Source organism: Pelobates fuscus, chromosome 4 (genome assembly GCF_036172605.1).
Source record: "Pelobates fuscus isolate aPelFus1 chromosome 4, aPelFus1.pri, whole genome shotgun sequence".
Classification (NCBI taxonomy): Eukaryota; Metazoa; Chordata; class Amphibia; order Anura; family Pelobatidae; genus Pelobates; species Pelobates fuscus.
The window spans coordinates 234,161,057-234,179,094 of record NC_086320.1 but is presented as its reverse complement, the minus strand read 5'-3'; the positions used below and the strand labels follow the sequence as shown (position 1 = coordinate 234,179,094).

Here is an 18,038-nt window from a genome sequence, read left to right as displayed (position 1 = left end):
ACATGTGTAATTGCCAAACAGACAATTTCCATAATCACAATGCACAAGGAATAAACATAAGCTTCAGCTTGTTTACGTAGTGTACATACAATAAAAAGTTAACATTCACTTTCATTTCCAGTGACCAGGTGCAAAATCCAAAGAGAACAAAATATGAGGACTGCTTTTGGTTTTTCAAAAATAAACTTAAGATTCCTCCACTGTTTTTGTGAAACAGTTTAAGAATAGTTTGACAAATTACCTGGGTCCCAGTGGGTGTTACCTTTGCAGAGAAATTTATTAAGCTCCACTTAATTAAGCCAAATTGTGGCCTTTAGCTGAGTGTCAGTTGAGTGGTCTCAGTCAATAAGCAGGGTCATTACTGGATCTGCTAAACACAGTGAAGACATTCAGTTTTTCTACTATAGAAGCCTGGGGACCGGGTAAGTTGTCAAATCAATCAAAAAAAGGTTTGACTCTCACCGTGCCAAGACATTAGAGATAGGGCATCATTTCCAGCTGGTACTTTGGGGAAAAAGGTAAACTGTATCTGGTACTGCAATAGCCAACTTCCCCATTAGATGCTAAGGGAATCTCCAAATTCCTCACCAACAATAAAAGTGTGCAGTAGAGATTAAAGAAGGAGAATAATTAAAATACCGCAGGCTGTATTAGTTATGGTACTTTAAATGGTAGTGCTAGGAATACAAATCTGTATTCCAAACATTATAGTGCCCTTTGGCTCTCTCCTTCCACTGGCAGCTATAGTGTTAAACTAACCCGCAAGTGCGGCGAGCTAATTAGGCCCCATAGGAAAACATTCCTGTGGGAATTTCACGGACACTGGATGTCTACAAGCAGAGCATGAGGACGTCCAGCCTCAGTTAGGGGACCTAGAGTTTGCTAGCATCCAGGAAGTGCCCCCAGTGGCAGTCGGATTGACAGCTACTGAAGGCAGGCTTAGTCCTGCAAGGTACTTATTGGAGTTTCTCAAAAACTGCAATGATTTACATTGCAGGACTAACGGGGACAGGGACACTGCATCTAGTCCACTTCAATGAGATCTAGATACATTTGTCTAGATACCTAAAATGTACCTTTAAGTGATTTAGAAGTAGTTTTCTTACTATTAGAAAAATTATTTTTAGTTAAAGGAAAACTTTAGCATTAGGAATACAAACCTGTATTCCTAATGCTATAGTGCATCTGTCTCTGGTTAAATATAGGTATCCCACACTCTTACTACGAAAATAATAAAATAAAAAGGGTTTTATTGACCTTTTCCTAGTGCCGAGGCTCCCTTGGTGCTGCTCACTTATCCACCTCCTGCAACGTTATCAAGGAGGCATAGACTCTACATAGGAGCAATGGGAACCTCGCATGTATGGCGAATGCAGAGTACGCATTCATGCTTCCCCATAGGAAAGCAATGTATTGCTACTTGGTAAGTGCAGTGGTGGTGCTGCTAGTGGTTGTCAGTATCACAGCTCCTATTGTGTATTTCACACTTCAGTGTAAACATTGCAGTTTCTAAATAATGGATTAAAAAGACAGAGCCACTGCACCCAGACCACTTCATTGAGATGAAGTGGTTTTGGTGAGTATAGTGTTCCTTTAACATTACAGAATTCATTATTGTAGAAAACACAACATATTTCGTCCTGGTCATCAAAACTTATAGGTACACATATCTAATATGGAGTATAACCATCTTACATAGTTAGATAGCTGAAAAGAGACTTGCGTCCATCAAGTTCAGCCTTCCTCACACCTGTTTTTTGCTGTTGATCCAAAAGAGAAAAAACAAACAAAAAAAAAAAAAAAACCCCAGTTTGAAGCACAATTTTGCAACAAGCTAGGACAAAAAATTCCTTATTGACCCCAGAATGGCAGTCAGATTTATCCTTGAATCAAGCAGTTATTACCCTACATTGAAAGATTATATCCTTGAATATTCTGTCTTTGCAAGTATGCATCTAGTAGCTGTTTGAACATCTGTATGGACTCTGATAAAACCACTTCTTCAGGCAGAGAATTCCACATCCTGATTGTTCTTACAGTAAAAAAACCTTTCCTTTGCCTTAGACGAAATCTTCTTTCTTCCAGTCTAAACGCATGGCCTCGTGTCCTATGTAAAGTCCGGTTTGTGAATAGATTTCCACACAATGGTTTGTATTGGCCCCGAATATATTTGTATAATGTTATCATATCCCCTCTCAGGCGACGTTTTTCTAAACTAAATAGGTTTAAATTTGTTAACCTTTCTTCATAGCTGATATGTTCCATTCCTCTTATTAATTTTGTAGCCCGCCTCTGCACTTTTTCTAGTGCCATGATATCCTTCTTTAGAACAGGTGCCCAAAATTGCACAGCATATTCAATATGTGGTCTTACCAGTGATTTATAGAGAGGCAAAATGATATTCTCGTCCCGAGAATGAATGCCCTTTTTCATGCATGACAATACCTTACTGGCCTTGGCCACTGCTGATTGACATTGCACATTGTTGCATAGCTTGTTGTCTATAACAATTCCCAAGTCCTTTTCGTGTGTTGTTATCCCTAATTCGCTTCCATTAAGGGTATACGTTGCTTGTGTATTCTTTACGCCGAAGTGCATAACTTTGCATTTTTCAACATTAAATTTCATCTGCCATTTGAGTGCCCAGTCCTCCAGTCTATCTAAATCCTTCTGCAGCAAAGTAATATCTTGCTCACATTGTATTATTTTACAAAGTTTTGTGTCATCTGCAAACACTGAAACATGACTTTCAATGCTGTCTTCAAGATCATTTATAAAAATGTTAAATAGAAGGGGTCCCAGAACAGACCCCTGAGGGACACCACTTGCCACCTCTGTCCAGCTTGAAAATTTACCATTAACGACAACTCTTTGTATTCTGTTTTTAAGCCAATGTTCTACCCAAGAACAAGCATTTTCATCGAGACCGATTTCCTTGAGTTTGAACACTAATCTTTTGTGTGGAACTGTATCAAATGCCTTGGCAAAATCCAAATAGATCACATCCACTGCAAAACCCTGATCTATACTTCTACTTACTTCTTCGTAGAACGCAATCAAGTTAGTTTGACATGACCTGTGCTGTATTTTGAGCACTGATGAAGCAACATGCTGTAAACATTCTTTTTGGAATTTTGTTCTATACTCACTCACAGACATCACAGAGAACTACCAGGCACACAGTCATGCTGCAATCCCCCAATTTTACCAAATAAAAGGTACTATATAGCAGTGCTCAAAATGTAAAGTCCTTTGCTACTAGCTAGTTCTAAATATTACATACACACACAGTAGGCGGAGTGTAGTTGGTTCTTGGGTAGACAATATTAGATGGTGTAGAAATAGATATTGATGTACACTGTAAAAAACAAAGGGAATAACAAAAACCTAGTGCAGTACCATAAGTTTCAGGTGTGTAGATAAAAGGACAATCTTTAGTCGTGTCCTCACAAGGAAATAGCCAGTATTATTAGGCTCAATATAAATGCCTGTGGGAATATCAAAAGGGATCTCACTCCCGTTCTGTGCACCTGCCGCTGTTGCGTCCTCTGGCCCTCCTAATAGATCCACTTAGGCGTTTCGCCTCTCAAATATGCTTCCTCGAAGCAACTGAGGAAGCCTATTTGAGAGGTGAAACGTGTATTGCTACCCACATGTGGACTTTATAGTAATTTTATTGATGTGTTTTACTGTGTTACCATTAAAGGATTTTTATACCGCTACCACCACCTAAGTGGATCTATTAAGTGGACCAGAGGACGCAACAGCGGCAGGTGCACAGAAAGGGAGTGGGATCCCTTTTGATATTTCCACATGCATTTATATTGAGCCTAATAATACTGTCTTTCCTTGTGAGTACAAGACTAAAGCTTGTCCTTATCTACATACGTGTACATCACTATCTATTTCTACACCATCTAATATTGTCTACCCAAGAACCAACTACACTCTGCCTACAGTGTATGAATGTATAATTTGTTTTAGTGTGGGTAGAGAGGTTACCACACAGGTGTTTAGAGCGTGTTAGAGAACTATTTGGGTTACACACCAGGATTTTGTATTATTTCTTGTAAAGTTCTAAATATGAATTGCCACTCTTGTAATGCAACTGTTGGGAATGGATCAGGCAGAAGCACGCTCAGCCATGCTGCCCTCAATAACTTGTGCAGCATCTGAATTCCGATCTTGAGGATGCATTTGTAACATCTGTAAACTTTATATCTATGCATTTTTTTTTTATTTAGTATGGAATATGTGCACTTTAAAAGGGTCCTCCAAGTACGGATTAATGACTTCAACTTGCTAATGTGGTTATAGTGCAGTGGCATCGTTTTACTTTGAAATGCTGCCAGACTGGAGATATTAGATACATCTCCTCGCCTAAATGCAGTGTTGCTGCTATAACCAAACACTTTAGATATAGATATATATATTTTAATGCATTATCTCCAGAAAACATTCAAAATAAGGGAATTTGAATACCACGGTTTCCTTTAACTATGATTTATTAGTTCTTCCCTAAAAATCCCTATATGGTTTGTGATATTTACCTTCACGGATACCTTATTTGCAAGTCCTTCTCTTGATTTGCGATAACCATTTTCTAGTTTTGTTTCTCTTTTGCCATCTTTTTCCCTCTTTTCAGATTTCTTCCTTAGTCTAAGTGCTGTATGCCAAGATGATGACTTCCTGCAGAAGAGAAAACATCAAAGTATAAAGTACAGTCAGCCAATAAACAAAGTAATGAGAAAACACACAAATCTGTGAAACATGAAAGTTTAATTTTATGATAAACTTGTTTATATTTAATACATTTTGGGTTCTAGATTCAGATTATTAGAAGATAGCTTTGCTTGTTACAGCAAACTGTCAGGATGAAGATATTTTTACCTAAACCCTAAGTTGCCAAAGAGGAGGAGAAGTAGAGCCTTGCAAAGCACACCACATGACTCATGTAGTTGACCTTTGAAGTCCACGTTGGTCACCACCTGAGCATCATCAGCCTGGCACTTAGAAATAGAATAGGAACAGTATGGCTGATAATGCTCTTTTCATATGGTAATGTGAAGTCAGAAATGCAAGCATGCTGGTATAATTAGATAGGATTGTCCTGCTTGACATAACCTTTCATTTTTTCTCAAAGAAAAAACACACAAAAAAAAAAACACTATTTAATCTAAGTATTTTAAGATTATCATTATTATTTTTTTTTATTTTTTTATTTATTACAACATACACACACATGTTGGTAAACATTCACATTGATACTCACTTCAGCGTTCCATCTGACATGTCAGTGATGATTGCACTTGTATGGCCTAGGATGTAGCTTGGAATCCAGCCTTCGGCCGCTGGGCACTCATCAGTGGCAGCACGAAACACCAGAAACATGTTCTGTTGGTTGCTTGCCAGAATTTGTACAACCTCTCCTTGGTAGACATTAATCTCATCCTCCTTCACCGCTGTGTAATCGTGCGTCACCAGCATGGTGGAGATATTGCTACTGCTGCTACTTTCACTCTGGTGAACAGTAAGCAAAAAGATGATGGAGAAAAAAAAAGAAAGGAAATTTAGATAGTAATATAATTGTAGCACTATATCAATAGTAACACTATCAATTCCATTATATGATTACAGCTCTAATTTACTTTCCCGGAATGTTGAAAAGCAGTGTAATTTAAAAAACATTTTGATATAAATCGACATTTTAATCCAAGCAAGTTACCCCCACCTCTTTGATGTTTTCAATATTTTCTTGAAAAAAGGATGTTTTTTGTTCTCTAACACACAATGCTTCAGGTTAAAGACCAGGAGAACATTTCAGAATTTTCCTATGATATGCTTCTTTCAGTCTTTTCCCTCATGATTTGTTTTGGCAATAAATATTACACAGGTAGCATTTCAACAGAATACTCCAGCTGTAGGTTTTAGTTTTATGTTTCTTTGTGCATCAGTTTTCTAATAATAAGGATGTTATCCACTTCAGGTTAATGATGAAATATATGGACATATGGTGTAGATGCATTGATCACGTCTATTCCAAAATGTAACTCGGTCCAGTTATGTAATCTCACTTTACTGAAAGATGTACAAGATTACTACAGATCATTTAAAAGATATGTAAAGAATATGTTTATTAAATGATTGCCAACTAAAAAAGGCACGCATTGTTTCATTATAACGAATAAAGACAGAGAAGAAGTGTTATTACAAAAAATGGTGCAATTTAAATCCTAATTTTTTGTTTTTTTTAAATATAATTTATAGAACAAATATTTAATGTACCTTTACAGCATTGCTTTTCTTGACAAACTATGCATAGTAAGTTTCTCAGGGTTGATGCGCTTTGTAATTAGATATTACACTAAAATTATTGGACCGAGGTACATCAACCATGTAAGCCAACATTCAAGTTACAAGAATATTGATTTATTATTTTCTATTTTAATCAAGAGATTGGTTACGGATTATCTCCAAATGTGGATTATTTGAAGGACTGAAAATCTATAATGTACTACAACTTCATTTTCCGAAATCTGTATCCTAACAATAGATTACCCAGTTGATTGGATTACTAACAAACATGGCACTTGACTATTGTGGTGCTCAGAAATATCATTCTAGCACCATTTTGTAATATTTATATTGTATATGTAGAACAATATAGACAATACACTGTAGTTCAAAAACTAAAAGGCGGTTACATAATTAGCCCCTCACTTGCTGTAAAATGATTCAACATTACCACACAAAACTGAAAAGATAAAAGTAAGGAAAAAAGAAAAGGAAAACAAAGCATGCAAAGCATAGTTTACATTAAAGAATAGAGTGAACTAAAGTTTGAGACAGTAATAATAGGATTTGAAATAAATGGGATAAAATGGTGAGTAAATCGTATACTATAAATATATTCTTATAAACAAGTCAGAGTTAGAAGATGCTAAACAAGAGTCAATATTGTGGTGGAATGCCTCGTGAGCACTTGAAGAAATATCCAAGACTAAAAAGATCCAGACTAGAACTTTCACAAAATTCAGTGCAGAGGGTGCTGTGTTAATCCTGCTGCTGCCTTGTTTATGGTCCACAATCAGTTCTTGTATGGAAAGGAGGCGATAAACCCTAACATTTGTACACAACTAATCTTTGAGGAACATGTGGATAGCCTAAAATCAACAAATATAATGAACCCTCCATTAAGATTAACACCTTTGGTAAAAATGAGCAAAGAAGGCTGCAAAAAATTGTCTCATTTTTTAACCTTTTGATCTTTAGTTAAAAATTACTCTGCTCTCATGGATATCAAACATTATTTGCCAACACAAGAAAGATTTATTTAGATAAAAAAATAAAAAATCTCTCTCATATGAAATTATAGGCACAATTATTGGCACCCCTGTGAATTCATATGAGAAAAACATATATGTGAAGTCAATTCCTATTCATATTAATACATTAAGAAGTTCCAGTCAACTGGAAATGTTAATCTACCTGTAAGAGGTCTATTTTGTGTCAATGCACCATGAAAAGGATTGTTTGAATAGCCCAAAAATCTCCAAGTATCACAGCTAGAGATTTTCATAAGTTAGTTGTGACTTGGGGTCCAAAAGTCTTCATGGCTACAATCCGACATCACCTACATCATTACAAGTTAAACAATTTTCCTCTAAAAGGAGAAAAATTACAGGTGGATTGGCGCTCAATAGTGTAGAACAGCAACTACCCCCAGTGTCCAAAATCACTCAAAGACACTAACAAATAGTGAAATAACAATATACAATGTGGGGGGTGCAAACAAGAAGAAAAACAAAATAAATACTTATACTCAATAGTCGTGAGTCTGGTAATTAATATGATGCCCTTTATCACACTGACTGCCCTCTCCTTGGGATGTCCTGCAGCACATCCCAAGGAGAGGGCAGGCAGTGTGATAGGGGGCATCATATAAATTACCAGACTCACGACTATTGAGTATAAGTATTTATTTTGTTTTTCTTCTTGTTTGCACCCCCCACATTGTATATTGTTATATCACCACAAGTTGTTTGGAAGGGTTTCAAGAAAAGAAAAAAAAGCCTCGGCTCTCATCCAAAAACAAACTCTAGCGTCTTTAGTTTGCTAGACCCTACTGAAACTTCGAATGGGATTGGGTTCTATGATAAGATGAAACCAAAACAAAGCTTTTTGGAAATAAATACTAGAGGTAAGTTTGGAGCACACACAGTGAGGTAGCCATATGGAAATGTACCTCGTGCCCAGGGTTAAATATGGTGGTGGGCCTTTTTGGGGGGCTGTTTTTCTTCCAGCGGACTGGGACATTTGTTAGGATACATGGCAACATGGACTCTATCAAATATCAACAGATAATACATAAACACCCGACTGCCTCTGCCAGAAATCTTAAAATGTGCTGTGATTGGCTCATATAGCAGGACAATGATCCAAAATATACATCAAAATCAACACAAAAGGGGTTTACAAACCACAAAATCGATGTCCTGCCATGGCCATCCCAGTCATCTAACTTGAACCGCACAGAAAACTTGGGTGAAATGAAGAGAAGATTGCAACAGCGGCAACCTTGAAATTTGAGGGATCTCATATCCCTTGCCGTTTATTCTGCAACCTCATCAGGCATTATAGGAGAAGAGCTGTTATCTTGGCATAAGAAGGTTTCACAAAGTATTGGACTAAAATGGTGCCAATAATTGTGCCACACATATAATTTATTATTATTTTTTTTATTTTTTTTACAAACTTGTGGATTTTGGGGGGGAATTGTTTGATGTCCATGAGAGCAGAGTATTTTGTGTCTTTTGTGAACAATATATCAAAAGGTTAAACTATAAAGACACCTTTTCACAGCCTTCTTTGCTCATATTTACCAATACCAATGCAAATATTAGTGGAGGCCACAGTAGATCATGTTTATTAATCTATATAAAAATGATCAATACTATAATGTGTAATTAAAAAAAGATGTGCGATTTTGAGGACAACATTGCTCACAGTTCTTAAACATCTCCCTTTGTCTTGTTGCATTACATCTGTGATTACATCTAAGGTTTGGGATAACAAATTTCACTTGGAGACAAGTAAAAAGCTGAAAAATAAGTTCAAAAGTTAGTTGAACACAAGTTCAAAATATTAGTTCAAAGAAAAAAAAGTGATTGCACTTGTATAGCTTAATCTGAAGAGTTGAAGAATGCTAATGTTCAAAATCAAAAAAGGGAGCAGAAAGCTTGCAGTGCAGTGTCCGTGAGCTGTCTATGATACATTTGTGAAATTCCACCAAACCCTTTTAAGGCTAAATCGAATAAGAATTATTGTAATAATGGCAAAAATGAAGCTGTAATAATTTCATTGAGCTGAAAAAAGTGATGGCATGACATTTTAGCATGCATAACATTAAATTACTAGTAAAAATTCCTACAATGTTCTTGTTTTCTGATATCCCATTAAAGAGGAGAAGAATAAAACAAAGAGCAAGAAGTTGGTTAGTAGTAATATATTGATTTTAGAAGATGCCAAGTGGACAAATCTATAGTTAGATAGCCTTCATGTGTTGGTGTACAGCTCGCAAGCGAGTGAATAGAACGTAAAAAGAAGACCAGAAGAATTATTTCAGAGCAGGGAAGCACTGGAGAGCCAGAAGTTAGTAACGCAGAGTGATGGTAACGAGCAGAAGGGTAGCATGGGAGGTTTTTCAGAAGAGCTTGCAGAACGGAGGTGACTCTGTTCTTACCCCATTACTTTGGGTGGAGTGGACTGACTGCTCACTAGTCGAGGAGCAAGTACTCATTCGATCTGTGTCCTTGTTCTGGGTGGGTTGTCGATGAACCTGGCGTTGGAGGGAGTCACTGTCCCCAGGGAAAGTGAAAGAGCCTGGGCGGCTAGCTGGAGATCCTGGGATTGAGCTCCAAAAAGAACCTTTCTGTATGGGGCTGCTGGGTGCAAAGGCTTCCTTGCCAAAAGATGATGGAAAACTAGATGAGACAGGAGAATTTAGAGGTGAGGTAGCGCCATTCCTTGGTTTTCCCAATGTAAGGGTACCCAAACCAATTCTTGAACGATTTTCTTCTGCGCTCCCACGCAATTCTTTATGAATACCATCTGATAATCCACTAGCACATTTCCTGGGACCTTCAAGTCTTTTCATCTTTGGTACTGAATTGGATTCTTTATCACGACTCCCTGTATCTGTGGTAGGATGAATTCTGTCTGGTTGACTGGGAGCAGTGTCTAAAGAGAGGTTGAGAGGTAAAACTGAGGCATGGCGCACAGACATACCTGACATCTTGTCTGCCTCTGCTTGTGCCGAAGCTGCAGAGGAGACCAGGACAGGGGAGTGGTGTCTGACAGGCTGAGGGATCCGGGAGGGCCTGCTTCGACTGGAGCCACTCAAACCAGTACAGTTGCTCTGACCACTGGTGGATGTGACGCTGCTGCCACTACTTCCACCAGTATGGTTTCTGTGGTATTCGATTGGTGATGTCAAGGCTAAAATTAAAACAAGAGAAAAACAACTAAATGTAAGACTAGGATTAGGGCTACGTAATATTCAAAAGGCAAACATGACCACAACAAGCTTAACGGCTTATAAATGTAAAGTTATTTTAACTGGTGTATCAGTTGGTAAAAAAAAAAAAAAGTTTCAAAAATAGCTTTAAGTCACCTACTCCCAAATAACACAAGTGCACAGCATTATGAAGGGATCATTTTGGGTCAGGTAGTTTTGTGTATTCAGCTAAATACCTTTGGTCTCTATTCATTTTAAAATTGCTTTGTTCACTTTCTGAATCCTATCAATTTTGTATAGTGTTAGATTTTGAAAAGAACAGATTTTTCAATCAGAGACTGAATGTATCCAGCTGACTGGTGCAAATTTGGTCAGGTTGAGCAAATTTCACAGGAATTAGCTTTAGAAATGAGGCAATTTTAACCAAATTTTGTCAGACATAATCTGGTGTTTAGTGAGTTACCCTATACAAATACAGTTTAACCCCCTTAAGGACTGAGCCAAATGTACACAATGTGATCAAAACATAAACAAAAACTTGAATTTGCGCTATACGTCTGTTCAGGTGTAATTTGCCTCTTTCATATCGTGCACCCACACTTATTTTATATTATTTTATTCAGGGAAAACAGGGCTTTCATTTAACATCAAATATTTAAGTATAAAACATAAGTTAATATAAATAAAATATAAAAAAATGGGAGAAAATTATTTTGAAAGTTTTTTTTAGTTCTATGTGACATTCTAACTGTGAATGTCAAAATACGGTTTGCCTTTCCTGCAATAAAATACACATATTTGTATTCAGCGATGTCTCACGTGTAAAACAGTACCCCCTATGTACAGGTTTTATGGTGTTCTGGGAAGTTACAGGGTCAAATATAGCATGTTACATTTTTCAGTTTTTTCACATTGAAATTTGCCAGATTGGTTACTTTTCCTTTGAGACCGTATGGTAGCCCAGGAATGAGAATTACCCCCATGATGGCATACTATTTGCAATAGTAGACAACCCAAGGTATTGAAAATGGGGTATGTTCAGTCTCTTTTAGTAGCCACTTAGTCACAAACACTGGCCAAAGTTAGTGTTAATATTTGTTTGTCTGTGAAAAATGCAAAAAACTAATTTGAATGCCAATATCATTCTATGTGTACTTTGTTTTAAAGTTTTTTTGTTCTTTTACAGGCAGCAGGGGGAGTACATGTCATTACAGGCACTCCTCCTGCTGGCACTGACATGGACGGAAAGGAAGGAGGTGGACTCCCTAGGATGCCAGGTGAGTACCCAACAACCGTGATCGCAGGCGACCGGGTAAGTAGAAAGGACGGCGGGGTCGTGTCATGCCGCCCCTTGGCATTTAGAGCCGGGTCCCCAAGGACGGTATTGCACGCCTGCCATCCTTAAGGGGTAAAAACACACCAGAGACAGACAGGCATAGAACAGATTAACCCAAATTAAGGCATACAATGATTTTTTTTTATTCACTATATTGACATGCAAAAAGATTTCTAAAACCTGGTTTTTATTGCCACATATAAGAAGAGTACAGGTGGACTTTACCCTATTCCCTGCAAAGGGTTATAGTGGAGCTTACGCAAGGGTTATTCACTTAAGTGAGAATTCAAAGTGAAATTTAAATTTTAGGCCATATGATTTGAAATTAAGGCATCACTTTTTTCACTTCAACTATTTTGAGTTTAAATTTGAAATTCACTTCAGTTCTCACGCAGTGAACAACCCTGCATATGTTACAAAAAAAGTGTATTTATTTTTATAGTTCATTGCTACTTTCAATGACTGGGTCTCCTATTATCAATAACCACAAACACACTGAAATAGAAATACTTACCATTTAAGAAATTGCGCTGGTTTTCTAAAATTTGGTTTATTTCATGGATCCACACCTGCCTTACACCAGGGGATGACGAATGCAAAATATACATTTCCGTTGAATCAGCTGACCTTGAGAGCAGTGCAAACTTGCAAGGATCACCATCGACACATTCTTCTAAACTAAGGCAACTCACCTGGATTAATGAGAGGAGCAATCAAAAATAATTAACAACATGAAATATGTGGCATTGGATATAAACAAATCCATACAAATACAATACATTTGTTATATTCATGAACATGTTACAAAACATTTTTTATTTTTTAAGTTTTAAACCAATTTAAAAAAAACTCTTATTTAAGTAATATGGTTCTCGAAGCTTCCTATTCTTCCTGCCTGTACTTGTGATACCCGATAAGAGAGGAAATTCACCTTGATACTGTTTTTAAACAGAAATCCTGGCATCGAGTATCCTTTCTTTTTATCCAATGGTTCACTAAAGATTACAATTTGCTCAAAGAGGAAGACCCGCCTCTCTTTGCAGCGTGGCAATATTCCTGTGTCTTGATCAGTGATGAGGAATGTGTCCTGCAGTAATAATTTTCCTTGGGCAACAATCTTCCCCTGTTAATATACAAAGTGTTGAAGAGTGAGGAGGAAAACCCCACCAAAACATTTACACACATTTACTTATAGTCTAAAATGTATACCGATATCAACAGTCACTGTCTACAAATTGATTGAGAACATGAAGATGGACTGAAATGGTCACTGAAATCTGTGAAATTTAACTTTGGAGCCAAATAATTCTATTATTAAAGCAGAAATACATGAAAATCATTACATTCATTTAAAAGTACACGAACAGTTGTCTTTCTGCAGGGTAAAAACAAAACAAAAGGAAGCATTGTCAGTGTCTCTAGGGGAGAAGTCTACATATCTCCAACAAGTAAGGAGACAAGTCTGTAATGGCATGCCCAGTGTCTTGAACATCAAATTGGTGTGCTTAGAATTTTTAAATGATGCATCACCAACAAGCCATGTGTCCTTTGTAGTTTGAAACCCAGTCTGTCCTAGATTATGCTGAGTGACCCAACATACATATCTCCGTGTCTTCAAGAGTGTAAATCTCATAATTCTCCAACAAGATTACAACATATATATAGTGTAATGCAGCTCACTGGCCAACTTATTAAGAATAAAATAATATGATATTGAACATAGGCTACTATAATATATTTGCTCACTAAAGGATATCTTAATCTGCATTATTGCAGTAGCCCAATGAAAAACAAGGAATCATGTGGTATATAAAATCAGAGAAAATATCCAGACCAAAGTTATTTTTGAATGGTTCATATATAAATGGACATCAAACCATATTTAATTCCCAAACTGCTATCTCAATATATAAAGCACAGAGAACAGGCGAAACTAGGATTACATCAAATCCTTGCAGACGTCCAACGTTCATCATGTCGTTGCATCGCTTCGGTACAATGCACATGACTTCCACAGCTCTCTGTTGATAAAAAATAACACAAAATAGAATAATTGTAAAAAAATACAAAGCAAGACAAATGCATGCTTACAAACATTAATGTATATTAAATAAGATGAAACCAACACAAAAAATAAAAATCAAACAGAAAATGTTTCTTGTTTGAACAGCATAAGTGTGATACTGTTAAACAGCTTCTTGTGGAAAGAATGTGTGTGTGTAAGAGGTGCAGTGTGTGAGTCGTGCAATGTGTGTTGTGTGGTAGGGAGGACATATGGGAGGGAGCAAAGAGTGGATATTCCTGGCTTCATACCAACTGCTGTATAATCTGGTGCATCAAGTCCATAAAAAAGGCTCCATATGACTGCATTATTGTCATAAGATTTTAGTTTGTAATGGAGTGCACTCTAAAAAGCAGGACATTTGGAAAATGACTAATTAGTATGAATGACTACAGTTAAAGTCTGAAAATATTTGGTCATACATTTAACATAAACTGGAGACTGCAATGGAGACAGGGCACATTTCTGGAGAGCTCCTCTTGTACAAAAAATAATCCCTGGTAAACTGCTCTCTAAGTCCTCTATCTGGGACAGGCACTATCAGACTAAATCCCCAAATCAACTGACTGACCTGAGAGTGTTTCACACAGTCCTTGGCAGCCGTTAAGTCTACATTCTCTGTGCAGCCTAGCTGGTGCGGTGTAAGTGAGAGGCGGTCGATCTCCCGATCAGGCAAGGACAGGACACAGACTAAATCAAGATGGTGCCCCGCAAGCCCCCATCTGGACCGGTGGGGATGATCCCGGTGTCCACCCTGGAGTCTCCCCAGTCGTCTCAAAGATGGAAAGTAGCACCGCAGGCATTGGCTATCCTGAACCCGGTCCAAGATGGCGGACGCAACGTGTCCAGCACACACTGGAAAGATGTCCCCTATCCTTGAATGCCTGGATGCAATTTCTCATGCTTTTTGGCTACAGATGACCTCAAGACTAAACTTTCCTGCTCCAAAAGCTGATCAAGAATTGGTGAGTCCTCCTTGCCACATCCCACGTCGACAGGTAAACCCCACCATTAGCAGTGTGATTACGAGACCATGGAGACCACATCAGCTCACCAAGAAAAGAGTGGAGACCAAGCAGACATCAGTGCTGCACAGGCGATAGGCAAGCCTAGGAAAACCACAGCGGGATGACGGGCAGAGGGAAGATGCCAATCTCGGTATCACTGGGCCTGCAGACCAGCACCATCCGAGGAGTCCGCATTGCGCCCATGAAAGGCTGTACAGACTGCTTAACTTCTGGCCCCAACTCTGGAGTGGAACACCTATGCTTTTGTCTTATACCAGTTATTCAAAGATGTTAATTATTAAATAAAAAGAGACATTTCTCACAAAGTCTAGCATATATAATATGATGGTGTGTCATGATATCCTTATGCCTCTAGACATATTTGTTTAGCGTGCCATTTATATAAAAAAAGTGCAGTACCTCCAATGTTTTATGTTAAACGAGATTTCAACTTTTTGTGCATACTCATGTAAAACATTCTAATAAGCGTGTAAGTTTATGCATGCACTACAAAAATAAAGAATATAAAAGAAAATAAACTGGAAGATATGTAAAATAATACCTAAAACTTGACTCTGCGGGAAAAATGTATTCACCATACAGCGCATTTTTGATTACACAGTGAAGTTCCAACTGTGATTTATTTAGATAGCTATATAATTACCTGAGCTTACTATCTGTTATGATTTAATACAAGGCATACTTAATGTTTGGAACACAAAAAAAATATTAATTATACATATAATAATATAAATACCTATCAAATTTATAGTTTATTGAAAACAGATACATTTGTTAGCTGAAAAGTACCTCTAATTCGGATATGTCCACACATGCCTTCTTGGAGTATTTAAGGAAATCCTGAACAAAGAAAAATATATATATTATTCATATCAAAATCAACCACACGTATCTATATTTTATACATAGCCGATATGTGTGTATATATACATATACATACACACACATATATACATACTAGATAGATGTATACACGTTTATCAATGACTGGATGCAGTTCTGAAAAGTATTTAGGGATGTATTTACTTATCTGACAGCTTTGAGAAAATGTAATATTGTGTACTAAAATAACTAGACTGGCCATAGTTTTCCCACAATCCAGTATTTTGTGAATAACTCCTTTCCTCCTCCTTTCTTTGAAGAATAATCTCCCACCAACTGCTTAGAGGTCTCATTTAGAAATGTATTTAATTACGGCAGTATGAAACCGTATAGAGAGATTATTTACAAGTTAGTATTTCTGCTGAATAGTTTAAATAGTTCAAAGAAACATGGTTAAATAACTTGATACATTTTGATTAGAAAGAAGTGGTTGCAACATTTTGCACATATTAATGTGAATTTATAGTTACGTTTCGGCTAACATACCTTTAAAAGCAGCTGATATTTCATAATTCTTTGTACTGGTTTTATTAACAAATCTGTAAGTTGAAGTCGATGGCCTAGGCGCTGTTTCATGTCCTAAATATTATGAATGGTGGAAAAAAACGTGATAATTAAAAATGGTCCAGAAATGTTTACAGGGAAGAAAAGTAGACCGGTCACACATAATATGACAATGGTACTTTAAATAATTTTACATTTCATCAATGCATTGTGCTAGTCAAATTGCCAGCAAATGTATAGATGAAACATTTTGTATATCAAATCCATAGCAGTAAGGTCTCTAACTAAGGGAGACACGAGTATAACGACATAGTTACATCCAACAACAGGTATCAAGCTCATGGAATTTCAGCTGGTATCATCTGAGGGTGTTACAGCTGGATGTGCAGACATTCTATACATTTCAAGATGCCTTGCTGTGTGTGTGGCTGTGTGTGTATAAGAGATATGCAGGGAGTGATCACCACTTAAGCGAAATCTATACATTTGCTTGCAATTTTACTGGTACAGTGTATATGTGAAACAAATACAAGTAAAACTATTATCTACAGGGCCGGACTGGCCCACCTGGATACCGGGAAATTTCCCAGTGGGTCGGCACACGGCCACCTAGTGCGCACCGGCCCACGGGTCGCACGGCGAACTTACACAGTAACCAACAGAGTGAAGCGTGGCCGAGCAGGCAGACCGCGGTAGAGGGGCTTCTGTTCCCCTACCTGGTCTGACAGGGAGTGCTCACATGAGCACAGAAAGTTAAAGGAGGGGGGGGGCTATAATGGAACACGTGGGAACTGGCGAAGGCTATAATGGGACACGTGGGGAATGGCAAGGGCTATAATGGGACACGTGGGGACTGGCAAGGGCTATAATGGACACGTGGGGAGTGGCGAGGGCTATAATGGGACACGTGGGGACTGGCGAGGGCTATAATGGGACACGTGGGGACTGGCGAGGGCTATAATGGGACACGTGGTGACTGGCGAGGGCTATAATGGGACACGTGGTGACTGGCGAGGGCTATAATGGGACACGTGGGGACTGGCGAGGGCTATAATGGGACACGTGGGGACTGGCAAGGGCTATAATGGGACACGTGGGGACTGGCAAGGGCTATAATGGGACACGTGGGGACTGGCGAGGGCTATAATGGGACACGTGGGGACTGGCGAGGGCTATAATGGGACACGTGGGGACTGGCGAGGGCTATAATGGGACACGTGGGGACTGGCGAGGGCTATAATGGGACACGTGGGGACTGGCGAGGGCTATAATGGGACACGTGGGGACTGGCGAGGGCTATAATGGGACACGTGGGGACTGGCGAGGGCTATAATGGGACACGTGGGGACTGGCGAGGGCTATAATGGGACACGTGGGGACTGGCGAGGGCTATAATGGGACACGTGGGGACTGGCGAGGGCTATAATGGGACACGTGGGGACTGGCGAGGGCTATAATGGGACACGTGGGGACTGGCGAGGGCTATAATGGGACACGTGGGGACTGGCGAGGGCTATAATGGGACACGTGGGGACTGGCGAGGGCTATAATGGGACACGTGGGGACTGGCGAGGGCTATAATGGGACACGTGGGGACTGGCGAGGGCTATAATGGGACACGTGGGGACTGGCGAGGGCTATAATGGGACACGTGGGGACTGGCGAGGGCTATGATGGGACACGTGGGGACTGGCGAGGGCTATGATGGGA

The 18,038-nt window shown here is 38.7% G+C and overlaps 1 protein-coding gene across 3 annotated transcripts in view; it reads right to left on the bottom strand.

Annotated features, from left to right (window-relative positions):
• Nucleotides 1-18,038, bottom strand: part of TRIO (trio Rho guanine nucleotide exchange factor) — a 297,012-nt gene that overhangs the window by 13,293 nt on the left and 265,681 nt on the right. For 2 of the 3 annotated variants that reach the window (XM_063451950.1, XM_063451953.1), the window contains exons 43-50: nt 16,311-16,403; nt 15,732-15,782; nt 13,796-13,873; nt 12,784-12,975; nt 12,367-12,544; nt 9,743-10,497; nt 5,273-5,520; nt 4,551-4,689 (exon numbers count right to left, since the gene is read on the bottom strand). In XM_063451950.1, the coding sequence (XP_063308020.1) occupies nt 4,551-4,689; nt 5,273-5,520; nt 9,743-10,497; nt 12,367-12,544; nt 12,784-12,975; nt 13,796-13,873; nt 15,732-15,782; nt 16,311-16,403 (1,734 nt within the window). Of the gene's footprint in view, nt 1-4,550; nt 4,690-5,272; nt 5,521-9,742; nt 10,498-12,366; nt 12,545-12,783; nt 12,976-13,795; nt 13,874-15,731; nt 15,783-16,310; nt 16,404-18,038 lie in introns of those variants that run through there. The other variant, XM_063451954.1, reaches the window with a different exon arrangement.